The sequence below is a fragment of the Leuresthes tenuis genome, unplaced genomic scaffold (genome assembly GCF_036924035.1).
Source record: "Leuresthes tenuis unplaced genomic scaffold, fLeuTen1.0.hap1 SCAF_8, whole genome shotgun sequence".
Taxonomy (NCBI): domain Eukaryota; kingdom Metazoa; phylum Chordata; class Actinopteri; order Atheriniformes; family Atherinopsidae; genus Leuresthes; species Leuresthes tenuis.
The window spans coordinates 18548663-18570319 of NW_027325362.1; the positions used below are offsets into that span (position 1 = coordinate 18548663).

The window sequence follows — 21657 nt, forward strand, 5'->3', positions numbered from 1 at the left end:
TTCATTGTTCTACAGTGAGAAAAGAAGATTTACAAGTGGTAAACGTCGCTGCAGGTCCACCTCAAATTCAGTATAGCAAAGAACCCAAGGGCTATATCTCAGACTCCTCCAACTCCTCTGTATACCAAAGTATTCTGGAGTCCATCTGTCTGACAGCCAAAGCTCGGCTGGTATTGGGTCATGCATCAGGACAATGATTCCAATCACATCAGCAGATCTACAAGAGAATGGTTGAAAAAGAAAAGAATCAAGGGCTTGCAACAGCCCAGGCAAAACCTGGACCTAAACCTGACTGAAACTCTGCTGCAGGAACTAAAGCCAATGTCTGCAAAGCTTAACGAAATGATGGTCAAAATTCCTCCACAAAGATGCGAGAGGCTGATAATGTCACAGAGAAAACTGATACTTAAAAATGTTCTAAGAGCTGTTGAATCACACTTAACGTTTGGATTTCGGCTAAATTTCGGTCAGAAATCACAGCGTCGCTCAACGGAAGTGACATTTTCAGCTCTGGTAACTGCAAGATGATTTATCATGTCCTGATATGCAAAACCTTAGAACTGAACCGTTTTAATATAACACGATGAGTTGAACAAATCCGAAGGGTATTTAGTGGACTGAACTGAAAATCTCAACTTCCAAGAGGATCAATTAAATGCTGAGTGGCCATTATTGTTTCCCTGCAACCCGAAACTATCATCACAAGCCAACAGAACTTGTGTTTGGATTTAATATTCATATGAGATATTAGAATTCACTCACTTGAAGCATAAAGATGAACTTGGTTTAATTTCACAGATAACATTTTTTTGAGTACAAGACTTAATCAGTTTATAGCTGTGGAGACCAGATGATGTGGAAGAATTAAAGCCACAAGCAGAACAACCCGAGTGCTATTCTCAGGTGGATGCTTCTTTCAAACAAGTCACAATACACGGATATAAGTTAAACAGACTTGATTAAATGCAGATTTATTGTTGAAAAGCGCTCAGTTGGAAGCACAGATGGTCTATATAGATACATATATCTATATAGAGATATATACTCAACATAGATCTGTTGTACAGACGGAAAAAAATGATTAAATGAGTCAAATGCCGAGATCTGCTATAGTTAGTCTTCCTAACTAGATATGTGAAACTAAAAAAGGCAGCGCACAGAGAAACACACTTCCATGGTGCGGTTTTGAGTTACAGAAATATTTTACTACCTTTTCTTAATACAAGTCGGTAACATGTGTTAGCTTGGCCGCTTACAAAATCAATACATTTGCTTCCAGTGACTCCTGCCGTCTATACAGAACAAATGAAGATAATCTAAAAGGATACAAATCATTATCATTATCATTATCATCATCATCATCCTCATCATCATCATCACAGAGGCTTGGAGCTCCCCAAAAAGACTACCTGAAATCATTGCAACTATCCGACTGAGAAATGCAGATCTACAGTGTGCTCTAAAGAAATGCAGTGACATTGGACTGGACAACAGTGACGTTTCGTTACAGTATAAAATATTCCATTCCTGATTAGCAAGAGAACTCTCGAAAAGCAGTCCGTGTGCAGCAGTCAGACTTTTACTTAGGCCACAGTTATCTAACCAAAACGTTTTGGTATAAACCTACATTCAGCGCTTAAAAACAGGAGCTCTTCAACATGCTAAGATTTGAAACCACCTCCCTCAGAGCTGGACAGTGTTTGTTTGCTTTTTTTCTGAGCGGACACATTCAGAGGTTTACAGACATATCACAGGTATAAAAGTGAAGAGGTATATAAAAAAAAAAATTAAAGAAATTATTAATAAAATAAAATAAAATCACCTAATCATGACCAGAAGAGCACGAGATGCTTCGGGGTCAAACTGTTTAGTCTTTAGTACCACGATGCCTTCCTCATGTGTGGTGCTATGAAGCCCTACGACCCTCTTATCAATCATTTAAGTGACAGCAAGATTAGTGCATCTTTCCCACAATAATTCCATAAGTTGTTGGGTTCCTTATTATGCTTCAATACTATTAATAACTGGTCGATGGGGACAAAGAGTAGTGGTACTTCTGGTTAATGGGGCAGCTCGTCTGAGGCAGAAATAAAACCAAAGCGGCAAGGAGTTGGACAAATCCCGAGTGAGGTAATAACTGTGTGGGCACTGCTTTTCACATTACAATTTCTTACTGGTGTTTGTATTTTGGTTAGTTTAAAAATTAAAAAAAAAAAAAAGAAAGAAAGAAGCTGCTTTATATCGCTGAAGCACACCAGGGAGACGCTAAAGATTTCATCCGCACGGTTCACAAAGAAGAGCGGCGTTCTATGGCTGAGGCCAGCTGTGGATCTGCATGTGGAATGTACAACTGCCCGGCTAAACCTAAAAGCTCCATAGATCACGAAGCGGCTATATGAATTCATTTTCCTTTCATGGTTTCTCTTTTCTTGATAAAGACCGGTTTAGGGGTGAACACATCTGGACGTGAACTGTAACTGCTGAGCTCTGTCAAGCAGCCAAGACCTTAACCGCTGCTATAAAAATTACTCAATTTGAGTTAAAACAATTTACACTTTGGCATTGAGTACTGACAAATGGGAAACTGTAAGAATGCTCAATGACCACGGGAAGGTAGAATTTGCTACCTAAATCACAAACTGTCCACATAATGATATAAGTCAGCACTGAAGAGAGTCGGACAGAGAGATAAGAAGATTCTGACTTCATCATTCAGAAAACTAACAGTGGCCACCTGGACTGAATGTTAATATCAATACCTCTACATGAAGACATAAACATCAAGAAGACATAAATGAAAACAATAGATAAAGAAGCAGTCACATCGAGAGTCATCTGAAACAGACCCGGGAAAACAAACAGAAGGAAAAAAAGGCCTTTCTCTGCCTCTGAGCGACACAAAAGGATCCTCAGACTCTCGTCCCGCAGCAGCCGTGCACAGATTTTCCTCTTCAGGGTCGGCCTCAGTAGCAGCAGTCCAACAGTCCCAACAAAGGCTCAGAGACTGAACGCCAAAAAAAGATCATTTTAACAGTGTAGTGTGTCAACATATGAAAGATAGCAATCATCTTCCTCCACAGTTTAGGGGTCAAGCTGGAAAACATTAAAACAATTCCATGCCTACAAATAAATATCAAGTCAGAAAAAAAAAAAAAAAAGAAAAGTCCAGGTTTTCTATTTTTTCAGCTGTCGTGTCAAAGCTTCCTGGAGTGTTGGTAGCAAAAGTTTTTTTGTTTTTTTTTCTCCTTTAAAGGCTTCTATGGAATTGGAAGAACTATTAAAAGACCATCGTATCTGTACCAGCTAAACTATCTGCTGATCTGGAATCTCTTCTTTTGCTCTCGTCTCTCATAAGCCGCTTATCCTGGGAAGCATCTAGTGCAGGCTGTTAGAGATACTGGCAAAGGATTGTGGGGGGGGGGCTTCAGTGCTTTCGATTTGCACGTCATACTGCAGTACCTTGGTGGGCCTTGAGCTTACAGGTTCTTTAATTCAAGTGCAATAATGTTAAAGAAATGCAGAGAACGTCACTCCCCCAGTAAGAAAAGGCAAAAAAAGAAACTCTACATATGTGCATTAGTGTCTTCCTTCATCGGTATGTTCGCAGTGGTTTGGGGGTGTCGGGGCAGAAGGATGGTTGTTTAGCCAGAGCCAGATTCCCACTGCAGGTACACGGAAGATGTGATTTTGCGAGACCCAAAGAAGTAAATGTCCTTGAGAGACAAGCAACTTGATCCTTAGTAGACAGTGTGCTTTTGTTAGTTAGTGTCAGCTTCCTCGATGGAGGTTGAGATGCTTTGGAGAACTGTCGGTTCAGTTCCAAGTTAAATTCACATTGTCAGTGCACTCATCAGGTTAAACAAAGTTTTTCTTGTTTGTTTTTCTCTCTCTCTCCTTGTCCCAGGCAGTATCAGTGCCGCACTTCATTATCAATGAGGCTGTCTTCACCAGACTGGAAGTCCTCATTCAGGTCGTTTTCAACATTGATTATTTCCTCGTCCTGCGAGGACCCCTGGCCATCATCCTCGCCGCTGCCTGATCCAGCCTCCTCTGAATTTGGGTCTTGAAGTACCTGAGCGATGTACATTTGCTGTGGGGGGGAGAATATGAAATAAAGACAAAACGTTAAGTCTGATTAGCATTTCCTGTCTCAGAGTATGTTCCACTGTGATTAAAGGATGGTTGTAACTTTAGACTCTAAAATGACCTGAGCTACAGCTCCTTTTATTGTGAGCTTGTGATAAAAAAATAGAGAAATTATATTTCTGTTTCAGTTTAGATGCTTGTTTCTTGTTCTCTTAAAAACTGAAAAAGTTCATTTGGCAAGAGGTAGTAGCGTCTGTTTGAACTTGTGCTGTAGAGAGGGTTCTCCTCCTTCTTTAACCTGCTAACGAAGCCAGAGTTTACCAGGTTTACAATAAAGGATTATTTTCCCGTAGGACAAATGGACTGCGCTGTTCCGGCTCTAGTTTCTGAGTTTTCAACATTCATGGCCAACGACTTAACGTCTTTGGGACTTTGTCCTGCCTCTTTTCTGTTTTGTATTGAGGCGTATGACAATATCAAAGAAAAAGTGACTGAAAGCCTACCGCTGCCTTATTGGCCGTAGAAGTGCACTCTGCGTGTCCAGTCTCCACTTCATCCTGGGTGTCAATCTGGCGCAGAGAACACATGAACAGCATCAGCATATGAACATAGATAATACTGGTCAAGAGAATTAGAAAAATAATGATATTCTTGTTACCTTGTAGTTGTGAGCACTTAGATATTTAAAGTGTCCAAAGCAGACATGAGAAAGGCAAATGATGATTGTGATGACCAAAACCACAAAGGTAAACATGGACGTTGCAGCAGAAAACCCTGGGGGAGACAAAGGCGGAAGGGTGTTTATTTAATGGACTCTTTTCTAATGGTGCCCAGTAGATGGAGCCGTCTTCTTACCTGAACGAACAGTGGAGAAGAACAGCAGCCAGAAGAGACAGAGAATAGGAGCGGCAACCACTTGGTTGACTGCTCCAGAATGGATTTTCTTATCCAGTTTGGATGGCAGATAGGCATAGTACATGTTGTATCTGTCTGCTAAGTGTTTCAGCAGCATGTACATCAGCCCTGCACACAGAGGAGAGACAGAGAGGAAATTAGCGGAACTAATCCAATCAGTCTTGTTGATAAGCCTCTGGTTAAGGAACAGGACCACTGTACGCTGTACTTGTCCTTTGCAAGTTTCTCCTCCAGTTATTCAATCAGCACCATCTGTAAAACAACACTGACCAGCATTAAACAGCAGAACTCACCAAATGGGACGATGATTGGACAGGTGATGCTGTAGGTCATAACCACGGTGAACACGCACATCATCCAGGCATAAGCTGCCCCGAACTGGAACTCATAGGCTTGGTGCTAATGACACACAATACAACTGTTTTAATTATTAAAGGTCATTAATAATTTACAGCATGTTTCTTCTTTCATTGGTCTTTAGCAATAAAAAGTAACATGATCTTAACTGCCAACCACCAGTTGCCCCACATGGTACAGATGCACATACAAGTCAAGGTAAAGTTGCAGCGACTTTTATAATCAGAGACAGAAATCCCATGTGAGATGTCACAGGAATAGCTTCATGTGGTTTAATAATTACTTGAGCGACGACAGTATTTTTTTCATTTGATTCACTAATCGGTTTATTAGCTTACCATTTCAGCACAACTCTGAATGACCAAAAACAAGATGCTTGGTCCAGCTGTTAATTACAGCACAGCATGTGCTCATGATTGATGCTCCTGTACATGACCGCTTACACTGAGGTGTAAGGCCTCAAACCTATGTGCAGTTCTTCATGTGGACTCAAGCAGGGGAAACACTAACCCTTTTGACGTTCCTCCGGTCAGCGACGGAGCGAGCCAGGCAGAGGCGGATCATGTACATCAGTAAGCCAGGAATCCTCAACAGATCCATAGCATTACCGATGAATGCAGACGCAATGACGTAGTTTACGAAGAAGGCTCCGTTGTCAGGAAGAAAAACGCACCTATAGAGCAAAGTGAGACTGCATCAGCGAGGAAGTCGGATTCGGAAAAAGCACCGATATAGAATTAAATTGAATTGCTAATAATAATAATTCACAGTGGTTGTTTTGCATCTGTCACCTGTGTCCAACAGAGTCATGTTAGACCATCAGCAAGAGTGTGCTACTTACTCAAATCGTACTTTAGCTTCTGCCAAGAATCTTTTGTCAAAAAGCCATCGGAAAAAAACATCCAAACTGAGAAAAAATACAAAGAAAAAAAGACATGATGAATGCATTTCTAAAAATGATTGTTAAATATTAAATTTCCTCGTATTTCTGGGCAGAAAAAAAGGAAACATGCTATACCTGCTGAGTCCTAGAGAGGGCAGCAACAGGACCATAAAGATCAAGAAAGTGTAGCATTTATGCATTGTGGTTCTGTTCTCTCCAGACCTGAACGACAGAAGGAAACATTTCCATGTATCATAAACCGATGCCGAGCCCTCAAACCTCTTCAAAGTTAAATAGGAATGAAGAGAACTATCTGAAGAAAATGTCAACTTTACCGGGTCCAGTGGGCTTCGAAGAAGGCAGAGTAATAGACAATGGTAGGAAGCAAGGCGGAGAAAGACCACAGAAGGAGGGTGGGGAAGAACTGGGTGATGATTGGATTCTGGACGACAGATCAAAGAGACGGGGAGACATTTGGGTTAGGAATAAAATCTGGGGACATCAAATGGGTTTGACTTGTCATAGTTTTTTCTACATCTTTGTTATGCCTCTTGCAATGTTTGCACTAGTTTAGCATTAGTAAATACACTCAGGGACACGCTATGTATCATCACCAATAGACGAACACTCACATTTAGGTACTCCACTGGTTTGGTAACATTAAACTTGTCCATGGTGGAGATGATGATGGCTGGGGTGGTGAGGAAGAAGAGGAGCAGGAAGAGGACACAGTTGATGATGAAGCAGCGGAGCCACCAGGAGAATCCACCCACTGACAGATGATCCCTGTGGGAAAAAAGGTTAGCGCACCCGCAGTTATGGACACAGCTGGCCAGTCAACTGATACTGCAGCTCAAAAATCAACATATCATTTGGGGTGAGAGAATCTTTCCAAAATGAGCTGGAGTCTGAACGATTCCCTCAGTGTGACTTTGAGAGCAAAACAAATGAACTATTCTGTGTTTGCAATAGTCTCGTCCTGCCAAAAACGATGCGCTCTTACCAGTGCACATTTTGTGGATCAGGGGCGTAGCTGACAGCCCATTTGTGTGTGTGCAGCTTGGCGCTGAACTGAGAGGTTTGGGGCTCGCGACGGCAGTGACAGCCCTGGCACTTGCAAGCATTAAAGTCCTTCAAAATCCTGAGAAGATGCGTCAATCCAGACAAAAGGACAGATTTTACAGTCAAAAGAGAGCGATGCAATTAGTCAATGCAAAAACAAACGTGCCATTCTCTTACCACGAGAGAAAGGACTTACTTGGCAGTTATGGCCTCATTCTGGAAGGTGACAAAGGCCATCCCTAAAGGCTTCCTGTTCACCTTATCCCTCTCCTTTCTGTAGTCCTCCTTCAGTTGCGCTTCGAGCTTGGTATAATAGCTCACAGCCTCTTCCTGTGGTGGGCAAAAAAGAGCCAGGCCCCGTTAAAAAATAACTTTCTCACATAGACTTTGTTATATAATCATTTTTGGCGCCTATAGCAGTATTGATGCAACGCTCTAGCTGCGGATCTTTAAAAGCAGAGGGAAGATCATAAGACTAATGACCATTTATGAATAGGAAATGCTCCTGGTTTGACTGATTAGATGGCTGTTCATAGCGTATTATAGCATTTTCAGAGGATTCCAACAGTATTCATGTAAGCAAAATGTTAAGGATGCCATTTCAGTCATTCTTTGTGGAAAATTATTCTTATCCCTTTATCATTATTATTATTCCTCTTCTATTTCTTTGTTTTTTGCATCTTGTGAGCACTTTTGTCCTCGAATAATATGAATACAAAGCAAAAAACAAACAAACTAGATGCTCACAAAACACGTGTAAATAATTGTTCTTATAAGAGGACTGTGGTCAAATCTGATTAATCTACAGGAATCCAACAAATTCCCCACTTACGCATATTTACAGTAATCTTGTTTTTTCTCATCCAACCACAATCATGTGTCGTGCCACATGATCTTTCCACTAAATATAAACTAACAACTGGTATAGCTGCAAAATGAATGCAATATCAGTCACAGCCATACAGCAGTCAGCACAAGGAGCACTTTGGCAACAACAAGAATAAAAGTTACAACACCATAAATTGTGTTTAGATCCAATCAACTAATTTGGTAGAACTATGTAGTGTAGGCAACTATTGAAAGAGTAGATACAGGCATTAAACTTGGCTTGTAATACACGTTTACCCTGTGTCTTCCAAAGGAAAACTATAAATCAGATACATGCCTTCTTTATCTTAACCTTAGAATCCTTTAAGTATAGCCTTGTAAACAAGTATTAGGAGAGTGTTGCGTCGAGATAAAGCTGCAATATGTCACTCTGACCTGTTCGCAGCCCTTAATGACACAACAGCAGAGGTGTCCGCAGGGCTTTGGGTTTATCATGGTGGTAATGTGCTCCTTGGCCTGCAAGTCAAGGAAGAATTTCTTGCTGCGCTCTGCCTTCTTCCTGCATAGGAAAAAAATCGTCAGCTGTGTAAGACGGAAGGAGAGCTATTTCTGTCGTGGAGCAGATCGGACGATCGCAAACAACAAAAGCTACACACACTCTTACAGCTAGAACACCGATACCTTTCAGAGTTGAGGTACATCAGCTTGGCCACATTGTAACAGATTCGAGCTTCGAGTACAGAGCAGTTTTCATATGCCAGCCTGTGGAAGAGAGGCAGCGAAGGAAAGAGTGAAAGACGTTTTTCAAAGCACAGACACAGTATATAACATGTATATAACTCACATATTCAACATCAGCAAAGCATGTTCACAGTCCCACACAAATGAGCCCATAAATTTGATTTGATTTGATTTAAAATTGCCTTTCAAGTGTTGTCTTTTTTGCAGCAGGAGCTGAGGAGGACATTTTGGTTAATACTATTAGGCTGAGTAGGAATTGAGTCAAGCACCCCCCCCCTCCTACGTAGTCTTCGGCCTTCGACCACATGACTTGCTTAATTCCGCTCATCTGGTTTCTATCATGGACAATTACACATATAGTCCTGCCATTGTCTGATGCCAGCCATAAGGACCAGGACAAGACAACTGTTTTAACAGGAAAAGGCATGGCTCTCATACATCTTAATACAGTTACCGCACAGCTCGCTGCCACGTTGACAGAGCAGCATGTGTTTTAGAAAAGATCCGAACCGCAGGGACAGGGGAATCAATGAAAAAGAAGCACAGGGAACGCTTACTCAAAGTGTTGCTTTATCTCTTTCTCTTCCGCATATTTGGAGATGCCATTGACAAATAAAGTGCGTTTCACCTACAAGGCAAATAAAAGACAGAGAGAGCATATCAACACATGTCATTACAGGCCCACAGAAAGACAGGAAGAGTGTTTCCAAAGTTTTATTATGAAACTATACCAGATCATCCTCCTTGTAGTGCATCTTGGATGTGTGCCGTCTCATGCTGTACACCGTCAGTAACAGGTAGAGAAATGCAAAAGTGGTGTGCAGCCACAGTAGTGCATTGCTGGGGAAAAAAAAATCAAGGATGGATGGATTGGAAAACTGACGACTTAACAAAAAAAAAATAAATCTCCACAGTATGGTTTAAACTAAACAGAGGAACAGAATAAGCATTACTCACTCTATATTCAGATTTGCGATAGTGGTTCGTCCAAAACTATAGGCATTGTTTTCTGGAGAAAAAAATAAAAGAAGCAGGACAATCAGCTGTTTGAAAGGGTGGCCCTGTAAGGCACAGCTGTGAACGTACAACATGCTGTGAAAGTGTTCTTGAAGGAAATAAAGGAAAAGGACCATTTAGTTCAGAAATGTCCCCATTAAGTGTACAACACGCAAAATATGTTGGAGTTTACTTATTTACTGAATGACGGAGGAAACTCCAAGATGGACGGAGCAGATTATCTGTACTCTACTATACTGTAAAGAAGACATACACATGTGCACAGTGCAAGGTCACTTTCGAGTTAGTTTCTGAGTATGTCCTCAACTTTGTATTCCTTCTTTCGACTTATCGTGCCTCTGACTCTTTTTTTGGCTTACACGCAGTGCCAAAATAGCCGTTGATTTACCATAAGTTTGCCCCATGGATATTTCTATCACATAAGAATGAAATGAATAAAAATACTGTTGCTGTGTCTGCAAGCTGACGGCGTTAATCTGCAGCACAGCGCAGAGAAAAGGGGATTTGAAATTTCTGAACGTGCACATTTCTCCAACTGATCGGACTCCAACTCTTACATCACATTTACACAATGTGCTATAATTATACAAACTGCAGGCTTTACAGTTGTGTGCGTGTGGGTTTTTTTAAAAACTTTTTCCATTTCCGGTGGCTTTAAAAAGCACAGAAGGTAACGAGTAGTTTTAGTCAAAAGCCAAAAATGAAGGACAGAATCTAGACGAACAAACAGAATTAATAAACCAAGACGACATGAATCGTGGCTGCAGTCCGTGCTGTAACGTTAAAAGAATGCAAACGTCCTCTCTCAGTGAGTTCCACGCAGCTCACCAAGCAGGTTTCCCGAGAAGTTCACAGGCAAGATGATGCCCACAGAGAGCACGCCCACTACCACCAGCAGGCCAATGATGTGGCGCTGAAAGGACAAGTAATGCACCGCGTCTTCGCCACATTTCTCCCTTATCTCCTCATCCCTGGAGAAGGAACACAGCAACTACTTTAGAGTCATTCAAAACAGCAGAAAAAGCCCACGTCCTCTTTGGTCAGCGGTGCCTTTCTGACTCACTTGATGCGGAAGATGGCAGTCAGCCAGGAGCAGAAGCCCTACAAAAGGAGAGTAAATCATAAGTGTTGTCCCAAAGAAAACACGTGTTATCGCTTTTAAAGAAAATTCGATTTCATTCTACAACAACTATTGCATACTCACTGTGTCTCTCTGGTCAATGTCCACTGAGCTTGAAACTGAGGTGAGGCGCTCATAGCGATCGGTTGTCTCAGAAGTCATGGTGGAGGCCATACTGGAAGCAGAAAATCCATAAGATTTGCACATCGTTTCACGACTAACCAGCAACACCACATACTTGAAGCTGATGTTAGTTCTTTGTTTCTCAAGGCAGCGGGGGTTTATCTCCAGAGTGGTTCAAGTTGACGGCACGAAACGCACACGAACACGTGCCCTGAAATGAACTGAAGAGATTCACTCCTGTGTGAGCCAACCATAGGATTTGGGTTGGTTAACCAGCACAGAGGGAACCTCTGCAGTCATTTCATGCAGCATTAAGGGTTAAGAGTGTACTTTACACAGGTTGAATACACCAACACTGTCCAAGGAAAGGTTGGAATATAAAACATTAGAATAGAGCATTCACAGAGGAAGTAACAGAAACTCGGGGATGACCAAGAGGTGGATTTATGGAGTTCGTCCATCAGAGCCAAAGGTTGTCTTGGATATAATACAGCAGCAAGATCTTATCATTTACCGTTTATAAATTTGCATCAACGCTGCTGGGAAGACGCTGCAGTTCAATTAATAATTCATATGAAGAGGAGCTCGGCTCTGTTGGAAGTGGTTCAGTTCCCAGTCCTACATATGATGTCACTCTGGGAGTGGAATGAGGAGAAAGCCTGAGGCTGGACTGATCCGTCCTCCTTTCCAACATTCCTTTAACAAGACATCTCAGCACTAACAGACATGATATACTGTAGGTGCACCTAGTAGGGGCTTGTTTATCAACCACAGGAAACATTACCTCTCCCTGTAATCGTCCTGTCTGTGTGGCTCATGCTGCGCGCTCACACAGGAGAAGTTCAGGCTTGATAAAGAGGTCAATACACAGATTAGCACACACAGATCTGATTAGGACAGCGAAAGAGGACAGGGACAGCCAACGGCAGAAGTACAAGAGAGACAAGGAGAGGGAGAGTAGTTATCAGCCTGAGACGGGGAAAAGCCTTGAGGAGGAGGAGAGCCCAAACCATCAAGAGTGGAAAACAGGCCGAAACCCACTGCGGAGAGTTGGGAGTTAGGTTGACTACCAAGAGGGGAGAGAAGAGAGGAAAGAGGAAAAAGGCAGCGAGTCTATGGTATGGAGCGATAACATACTATTCCCGATCATCCAGACGACTGTACCGCTGATCCATTCTTCTGATGAAAGTGGAAAAAAAAAGAAAAAAAAAAGAAAAAAGCAAAACAAAGCCATTTAGCTAAGTTGAGAGGAAATGACCCAGCTGGCCAAAAAGGGCTTCAGTTCGAGAGAATTGGGGAAGCATACTACACCACCAGCATGCCAATGAAGCTTTCCGTTCAATCCGATATACATCATCGATCTATGCCCTGTTATCTAGTATCCATTTCCTTTATTTTAGCCAAGTGTCACTGCTTCTGTAGCTCTACCAACAAACACTTCAAAGGTATACATCAAATTATTTGATGTTTCTTTAACAGGCTTTCAGGAGACTTGTCAGATTCTTAAAGACAATGGTTTCAAGCCAGCACAGTACAATCTACAACTACATTTCCTGTCTGTTACAAAAATGTCCCATGCGGCCACCCTCCCACCATGCCGTAACCCCATCCTCTGCTCACATGCAGCTGCAAAAATAGTGACGCTCCGACATCACACGCAATCACAGCAGGGGAATGTAGGTAATGGAGCACTGTGTCAAGCACTTTCCAGGGTTCACCGTTTAAGAAGTCTGAAGAGATGTTTGCTCTCCATCTGTGGCTAACTTGATCATGTTTTACCTCACTGTGCAGCAGGCTAAAAAGAGCGGTGGGATCAGTCTTTCTTCACAGATGTCTCTGTGGCAGATTCCACAAAAATAGCCATTATTCAGTCAGTGTGGAGACTTCAAATGATCCCAACTTATCTGGCAGAGCGTCGTCAGTTGGTTTAGATGCAGACAGACTTCAAAAATTAATCTAATGAGGCTCTTAAATTGGTAATGAGCCAAATCATTTGTTTCATCTTCCTCCTAATGAGGCTTTTTCCAGCAGAAATCTACCCTCACTACCTCCAGCATCAAGGGACACGACATGACAATGTCAGAGTGCATTACTGCTATTAAAGGAAAAACCGCTGACACCGACTTCCGGCTGGAGAACAGACCTTGTGATGTCTGCTTCTGTCTTAAAGAAGTAAGAGCTCCCCTCGTAACGAGACCACAGAACCAACAGCCAGCACGTGCTGGTTAGTACGGTTCAATAACCGTTAGTACGGTTAAGACAATTAGGCTAAACAAAAATATCTCAATGCTGATAATTTACGATAAATATGTCTGCATTTGGGTCTGCCCTCATCAGCACAAAATCCTGATTAGGCTGCATCAATGTGGTAAATGTCAAGGACTCACGCAAGACGCAAAACTGAAAACTTTGCAGTTGTGGACAGTCTGACGTAACCACAATATGAGGAAATTGTGCCAAAGACGGTTCAACAGCATCAGTGTGTTGGAAGTTGGGTCAGATTTCTTTAACTGGACAAACACCGGAAATACAGGCAGCCGTGGTGCACGAATACAAGAAACACAGCAAGTCTTTTTAGCAAAATCTATTGGTAAAATGACCATCCAAAAGTGTACTCAAAAAGCAAAGAGCTCCCATATTAACCGAAGCTTAAGCCTCTTCTGGTAGCAGAGGCTGAATCCCCGGCAGCAGTTGCTCTGCCTGCCTTTTCTGATTCATTTGAGTTCTCTATATGTCAAACAATCCAACTTTTTGTTTACTTTGCAGGTCACACTTTTTTTATTTTTTTTATTTGTTGTTCATAAAAGCTTCAAAACAATTCATTAAACTTCCAACCTTGTGTGACATATCCTACATGTCATGTACAATGAGTATCAATAGATGATTCATAAGTAAATCATAGCTTAGAATCATAAAAAAGAAAAATCAAATCTTAGAGGTAATAGTAAACGAGTGTTTATTTAAAAAAGAAAAAAAAAAAAAAAGCTCTAACAAACATTACAGATGGCTTTTCTGGCTCACACATGGTGCTCATTTACCAGCCAGAAGCTATCCTTTACTTTAGGTTTTATTACAACCACATTCAGCGAGCTGTCCTTTTACCAATCATGATTATCACCCAACACTGTCGTGCTCTTATGGATAGAAATCAGAATACATTACCTGTCCGCATCAGTCACCAGGGCAAGGCGCCCATAGTCCCATGCTACTTTTCTCAGGATAGAGAACACAAACAGCAGTCCCTAGAAGTACAAAACAAACAGAGCCTGTTAACACCTCTACGCCCCTTATTTACACTAGAAAAGGGCCTACTTTACAGTAACTATATCACTGCTTCAATGTGCTCAACATTTCAAAACCCTTTTGCTGGATGTATTTTATCTTGAAAAGACAACGACTGCAACAGGCTTTCACCTTATCAGCAGAAGAGGTTTTTAAATTGTTCAGGGCTCTACTGACCAAAATACTCACCAAAAAGCACATAAAGTCAAGGGCAAGGACTGTAGGCACCCCGCCGAAAGGCAGCCCTTGAAGTACTGTGCTGCGAATTCGAGCAGAGTAGCAGTCGTCCTTGGTTAAATTGGGCGACTGCGTCGGGCAGATCTCTCCATCGTCGCATCCCTGCACCCCCCAGATGGCCATTGTTAAGATCAACAGTCCGAACAACACTCACTGCAGCATGTTGACAAGCTGTGAGGAGGAAACACAACCATGAGTTTTCCACATTCGATCTTCCATTCTTGCAGATGTCTGTCACGAATAATTCTGGAGACGCATCTCAGCAGTCACGCTTCCAGTAAAATGACAAAAACAAAAGGGAGAGAGGGCAAAAGGGAAGGTTGCTTCATACAACACAATGAAACAGAAATGTTATCTCCCTCTCTGAGGCTGGCATTTGTGTCTGGTCATTAGTCAGATGTTTCGCTGTTGCTTTTCCCCACACCAAGGACAACGGCAAGGAAACGTGGCTGTTTTAAAGCATGATGCGTTTTCTGTTCCTTGTTCATGATAAAGTATGTGTCAATGACTTGTAGAGACCTTAACAATAGATTCAAGGAAAATAACTTTGGCATAAAAAAAAAAAAAAGCACACTGAACATGTGGATGTCCAGCTTCTGAGCAGCTGTGTTTCATGTCAGCAGACAGCTCAGATATAAACTCTTATCTTGTGCAGGTTTAGGAGCAATGGAGTGGTAAGTCAAACAGATGTGGCCTCTTAGGGTAAACCTCCCGCTGTCCGGCTTTACATTCTGTATCCTTCAGACTTTTGTCTAGTGATGCATTTTAGACAAGAAGCAGCTGAACTAACATGCCCTGATAAAGGACTAGTTTAGGCAGTGTGTAAAGTAGGGCGTTAGGATCAAGAAGTTATATTAGAAACAGATTAGTTTAACGTCCTGATCCAACCAACAAAGCGAGAGGCTCAATTATCTTCTTCTTAGGATTCAAATTGGTTATAAAATATTCAGAAATAACAACTTTTCATCTGAGGGTGCACCGTATGTCTTGGCTGACGTCAGACCTCCCAACACTGAGGTCAGTATGTAGCGACTCAGACTCTTGGTCAGGAAATAAGCATAAAGGAGATATAAAATGATGGCAAAAATACTGCAAAGATGAGCCCATCCATTCAGTGCTACTGTTCATCTGACACATCAGCTCAGGAAGACGCAACATCCCGCACAGCAGCCCTGCCTTTGCAAATTATTACTCTGCCTGCAAACTTCACAGCGAGCAGAAAGGGTGAAAATAATATCGCTTCGAGATCCAACAAAAAGTACTTTCTCCACTCTAAACAAGCGTGCCAAAAGTCAAACCACAGGATCCCGTTACAAGGCCTGAATATTTCACACGGACTGACCAAAGGCCTGGAGAAGTCACATAGGTGCTCGGTCGATAACAGTCGCACTGCTATACTTGAGCCCTTCTGCCCACTACTATCAGCAGCATCCACAATGCTGCTCATCTGCCCTAACACTAACTCATTTATCCACTCCCTGGAATGTTGTGACATCACTGGAGAGGGACGCAGCCAGAGCTGAACAATAAACCGATAGAGACCACAGGGTTCAAATGGACCGGTCTCAACCCAAGGAGCACACAACATAGCCCCGCCTGAGCCTTCAGCAACGCTGCTGCACATCCCAGATGCTCTGCAAGACTTCAGACTGCAACGAGCCCGGCTTACAGAGAGAGAAAAAAAACCCACAAACGTTATTTATATTCTCACAGAACATTAAAGATCATTAACAATCCCTTATATCTGCTATGTCCCATTTAAAAATGGAAATTAAAAACAGCCCCTGCAGCAAAAAGACACGGATACAGCTCCTTATTTAAAATGTGTAGTCACGGTCACATTTTTATTTTTACAAAATGAACAGAAAAAAGAGAAGAGCGAGTTGATAAAAAGGGAACAGTAACAGCAGGAGTGGTAAAAATCCAAGCCAGCGAAGAGTCTGTTTTTGATAGAAGAGTTTTCATCCCCAACAGTGAAGGACGGACATTGAAATGTAAAATTAATTGTTCGACATCGACAAGGACAATTTATGGTGAACTGTGATGCGAGCTTTGGGTCGCAGTCCTGAGGCACAGGCCAGACTCTTCACAGTTTCAGTACCTCGAATGACTGTTTGACATTTGCATTCTTAATTCAGGGATATTCCTGGAATCACTTCTTCTCTCTATTCCTGTAATACCATGTCACACAACACAAATGCATCCAGTCCCTTCGAAACAGCAGGCAGCGTTCCTTTTGGTCTTAAAAGATTTTGTTTCGTCTTCCACAGTTCCTGTTAAATCTCATTTCTGGATGCCTTTTAGAGATGGTTGATTCTGCGAGCGCAAATTAACCTCATTGCATCCTTCCGCTGCTTCGTAGAGAGACATGAAGTAAGCTCGGGGTTTGATCTGGGATTTGGCACACACAATGTACAATGGTTGACTTTACAGAAAGCTTCTTTTAACATTCCCATCACTCCATGAAAGCATGAGTCAGTGCCTTATAAGCTCTGTGTAACCTTTCCACCTTATGCTTGTTGCTATGATACCTTCAGTCTGGCAGACAGATTTTTCCAAATACAAATAAACATCACGGAGATGAAGGCAGCGGGAGAGAAAATCCAACACTTGACCATTCAAAGCTCAACCTGGACAAAATACAACTGCCTCGACAAACAAAATGACTACCGGGACAAATAAATAAGTAAATCATATAATCAAGTGACTCATTCAGTTCTGTGCAGGCAGCAGCATGCTCATTAGGTGTTACTAATCAAAACAGAGTTAATCGTACCATTATCTGAAAATATACAAGAGCCAACAGCAAAAGAGATTACTAAACTTAAACAGAAACTGCACCTAATGTGTGCGCAGACGCAAACAGTTCAATCCATTCTCTATCTTCAACATAGTTTTTAGTTTCTGTGTGAGTCAGTCACTCAGCGCTTTAATACGGTGGGCGACAAACTCCGTCAGCAGCTGCAAAGCACAGCTGCCTTGCCTTCTTAACTCAATAAAACCGCACGTAACAAAGTACGGATGCACATTACATTCCAACAGGAACCTGGCTGTGTTTGACCCTTTTATATTACCGTTACTGGTGAACGCACGGACAGGCCGACAGAAAATTACTACCACAGAAAATATAGAAGCAACCTGCAAAGGCTCAGCTGCCGCTAACTTATGCAAGTGTTCAGTTTTACCGCTAAAAACAGCCACAAACAGATATTTGTGGAGTTTGTTCAAAGCATTCACCTAATACCAAGTGTTTCTTTACACCACGCTCACGCACACACAAAATAATAAGTTTTCCTGATCAAGTCTCCATCTGCAGGGTTGCTAATACATTGATCAGCAGCATGGAAATGAAGAAGAATGAATACACGCCCAACAAGAAAGGTGGCCTGCTTATGTAAACCACACATTTCCGCCCATACAGTTCAACTGCTCAGTGAAGTCAAAGTGTTGTCACACTACTTTGAATGTATTTCATTGAATCTCATCCACCTTTTGAAACTCAAAGTCCACTCTGAAATGTGAAAGCACAAAAGAGTCTGCTTCGTAACAACTTGGAATGAATTCTCCAACAATGCTAAAGGATGATGAGGCCGACTCGCCTTCCTGGTGTTATCATGTAAATCATTGACATTGGCTGGTTTCTTACGGGGTTTTGATGATGTCAAGCTATGGTTTCATAATCACGTCACGGCATTATGTAAAATTATGACCGCACAGAGATGCAAAAATTGAGCAAATGAGGGAAAACTGACATGCGTGCATACTCAGCATTTGTTGGTCTAAATTACTGACACTGAAATCCAACAGTGGGATCAAGACTGTGAATGTTGACGGGAAGTGACAAAAAAATACGGGATCTGTCCACATCATCTCCGGGAAAGTAATCCAACTACCGTAATTGAATTCTGGAGTCAAAAGCCCTTCTTTTTACTGTGAGGGAGAGCCTGCGCCGACTCAAACCTCCAGAGCCACAAAGAGCTGTGCGAACAATCAAATCTTTAAGTAATTCATGAGGTAGCATGCACAGTTGTGTTAAAAGGGAGTGTGGTTTGAAGGGAAGGTTTTCAGTTTCAGTTCAAGAGCGTGCCACTAAAACAACGTGGAATGGTTCCATTTTAATGGCATCATGTTGCGCTTGTAATTTCATCATCCATTTTTCAAAGAAAAACAAAAGACATCAAACATGGCGACTGCTGGGTTCCAGTATTCAGGACTGAGTGAGACACTGTAACTCCAGTGGGGAATTTTGTTTATTTTTTTAGCTTGAATTAAGTTGTTATCACTTTGAATGATGTCAGACTGATATTCCTTTCTTGAAACCTTTCCACTGATGTTTATCAACCACTGCACAACAGAGTAGCACATGAACAAAATCTTAAGACGCGAGCAGCCAACTTAAGTTTATCCTTTTATAGGCTCTGCACATGCAGGGAAAGTCTTAGAGCACCTTGAGTCAAGCCTTGACTAGTCTTCAATCCGTGATGAAGTCAGCATGTGTTGGAAAACCACCTAAACGCAGCGGTGCTAAACACGCCAGGAAGCCGGGAGGCGAAATGAATCGATGATTTTTCTCCCTGTTCATCTAAAGGCTTATCAGAACATTACATTTAACCCGAGGGTTATATGGGCAGGCTATCGAGTAGAGTTGCAGTCACCAACATATCTTCTGTTTTAAAGTTCATGTACAACAATTACCGAACAGTTTTCTGGGTTATTTGAAAAAACAAAAATCATTCTCGCCTTCAACCAACTTGCTCTTTAATATGAGACTCAAATCATTGTCAACAAAACACATCGAAGAGCGATCAGCGAGCAAACGTGTGGGCTGTGGCACCACAGAGGAGAATAATATATCGTTAATATCACAGTTAATTGTTTTTTAACAATATTATAGTTCTGAATGCCGAAAGATTGAATAAAAATAACTTCGGCAAAATTATGGGAACAGATAGTTCAGTTGGACAAGTTAGCCTGACGCTAATGGTAACGGGATGTGTTTGCTCCCTATTTATTCATCTATTGGGATTACCAAGCTCCATTGTACTGGACAACGTAACGGTTTTGTCGTGAGACACCATTTAACACAAAGTTGCCGGATAAGAACATTAACTTACCTTGCTTTGATACGCAGCAGAGGGAGAAACTGTTACACTTTGCTAATATGAGCTAGCAGCCAACTGTAACGGTGACGTTGGCTAACTTAGCCCTCCGTTGTAGTAAATAACAGGTGGAGGTTATCTAATAACTTTCGAATAATTTAAATCCAATTTCAGTCGGTTATGAAGACTACGACAAATCATAAGCAACTAGTTATTACTGTCTCGCTAACTGTAAGTCCTGATAATCACATCTATGCTGCCACGGTCATGTCTGTCAACCAGCCGGTTGAACAACTCTCGGTAATCTAACCAGTCCAACTGCAAGCGACGTTGGGTTTGGATCTGCTATATAGAAGTAGATTACATAGAAAATGTATGCATCTCTCTACGTGGTCACCCTCATAGTAGTCCGTGTTTAGTTTCTACTTTGTTATAGTTCTATTTTTCTTTTGCGCGTCTTTATGACGTAACAAACAAGCTTATGTCGTCTTCTGGTTTTATTCGATATTTATGATTTTGCATACACAAATTATTGACGTTTAGAGTTGTGGAAGAAAAACTGAATTTCAGTTTTATCATGGAATCGAGAATATTTGTTGATTACGTTAACTTTGTCTGCTACCTGGCTGGAAGTAGTTAGTCGCTTGCTGATGACGTTTTTTGACATTGGAATGGAGCGTGACAGAAAGGTAACATTAGCAATGTTTTTTAACTTGGACTTTGACGTATTCCGACATAAATGTACATGTATTTGTGCTATTTTGGTACAAATACTGTAAGCCAAAGAAATATTATTTCCTATTTTAATATCTTGTCTGGCTACCATATAAAGATAGTTAGCGGAGAAAACCGTATAGCTTATTAGCTGCTAACCCCCTAACATTTCTCTCTACAGTCAACACAGTGCTTGGTGTAATCATGGCTCTCCTCCGGCTTTCAAGATCCCTTCCTGGGCTCCTCGTGGAGACTTCGTCCACAATTTTTCAAAGAAATATTAGGTAACATTTTTTATTGGGGCTCTGCCACTAACATGTTAGGAAATACGATAGTTAGTTGCTGATAATGGATAATACAGAATGCAGTTGAATATGACATCTATGTATTTCTTTTTTTTGCTTTAAATTCAGTCCAAGTGGAAAGGTTTCTACCTTACATGCCATGACTGCTGAATAAGGAGTTTGCCTGAGAACTAGTGATCAATGATATTTAGCTGCAAGTACTGTCCCAGCAGGATGTAAGTTTAGAATGACTGAAAAGGTTTATTTCTTGTCTTGTCAGTGTATCTGCTGTTGCAGCCGCCATACAAAAAATGACAAGGGTGCGTGTGGTGGACAACAGCTCTCTTGGAAACACACCATATCACCGTCCACCGAGAGTGATCCACGTTTACACCAAGAATGGTGTCGGAAAGGTTGGCGACAAAGTGTTACTTGCCATCAAAGGACAGAAGAAGAGAGCCCTAATCGTTGGACACAAAATGCCTAGAGATTGCATGAGTCCACGCTTTGACTCAAACAATGTGGTTCTGATCGAGGACAACGGCAACCCCACAGGAACAAGGATTAAGGTCCCTATACCCACACATCTCCGCCAAATGGAAGGAGGAGATTATTCTAAAGTCCTGGCAATTGCCAGCTCATTTGTCTAACTGTACCGTTCAATGTGTCTTATATGAACATTTTTCACCCACATTGTCTTTAATAAATTTGCCAGGCTCATCATGTGGCATGTGTTATTTTATTTAATTTTATTATAAGTTGTGCTTTGTTTCTAGATACATGCACAGTAATATAATCGAGTCTTTATCAATAGGCTCCATTATGCTTACAATAAATATGACCTTTACCTTCAACACAGAGTTGTCTGCTGCACTTTGAACAGCCGAAAGTGGGTCATGCCTACATTAT

The 21657-nt window shown here is 41.6% G+C and overlaps 2 protein-coding genes across 4 annotated transcripts; one reads left to right on the forward strand and one right to left on the reverse strand.

Moving 5' to 3' along the window:
• Positions 1 to 3894: 3894 nt before the first annotated feature.
• On the reverse strand, positions 3895 to 20077 carry LOC140313201 (CSC1-like protein 2). 3 transcript variants are annotated; one of them, XM_072391223.1, is made up of 24 exons: positions 19766 to 20077; positions 14604 to 14822; positions 14295 to 14374; positions 12270 to 12308; positions 11094 to 11184; positions 10953 to 10990; positions 10718 to 10860; positions 9830 to 9881; positions 9604 to 9712; positions 9430 to 9500; positions 8813 to 8893; positions 8567 to 8690; positions 7500 to 7633; positions 7245 to 7382; positions 6874 to 7027; positions 6577 to 6683; positions 6377 to 6463; positions 6200 to 6265; positions 5869 to 6031; positions 5295 to 5400; positions 4942 to 5109; positions 4745 to 4860; positions 4590 to 4655; positions 3895 to 4090 (listed from the first exon to the last, which is right to left on the reverse strand). In XM_072391223.1, exons 2-24 carry the CDS (start codon positions 14772 to 14774, stop codon positions 3911 to 3913), a joined length of 2484 nt encoding a protein of 827 aa, XP_072247324.1. In that variant the 5' UTR covers positions 14775 to 14822; positions 19766 to 20077; the 3' UTR covers positions 3895 to 3910. The 3 variants fall into 3 exon arrangements, with proteins under 3 accessions (XP_072247324.1, XP_072247323.1, XP_072247325.1); XM_072391222.1 differs by having other exon boundaries at positions 12270 to 12311; XM_072391224.1 differs by lacking the exon at positions 12270 to 12308.
• Positions 20078 to 20330: 253 nt separating this feature from the next.
• On the forward strand, positions 20331 to 21469 carry mrpl14 (mitochondrial ribosomal protein L14). The gene is made up of 3 exons (XM_072391235.1): positions 20331 to 20439; positions 20646 to 20748; positions 21029 to 21469. The coding sequence occupies exons 2-3, from the start codon at positions 20669 to 20671 to the stop codon at positions 21396 to 21398; spliced, it is 450 nt and encodes a 149-aa protein (XP_072247336.1). The 5' UTR covers positions 20331 to 20439; positions 20646 to 20668; the 3' UTR covers positions 21399 to 21469.
• The last annotated feature ends 188 nt before the right edge of the window (positions 21470 to 21657 follow it).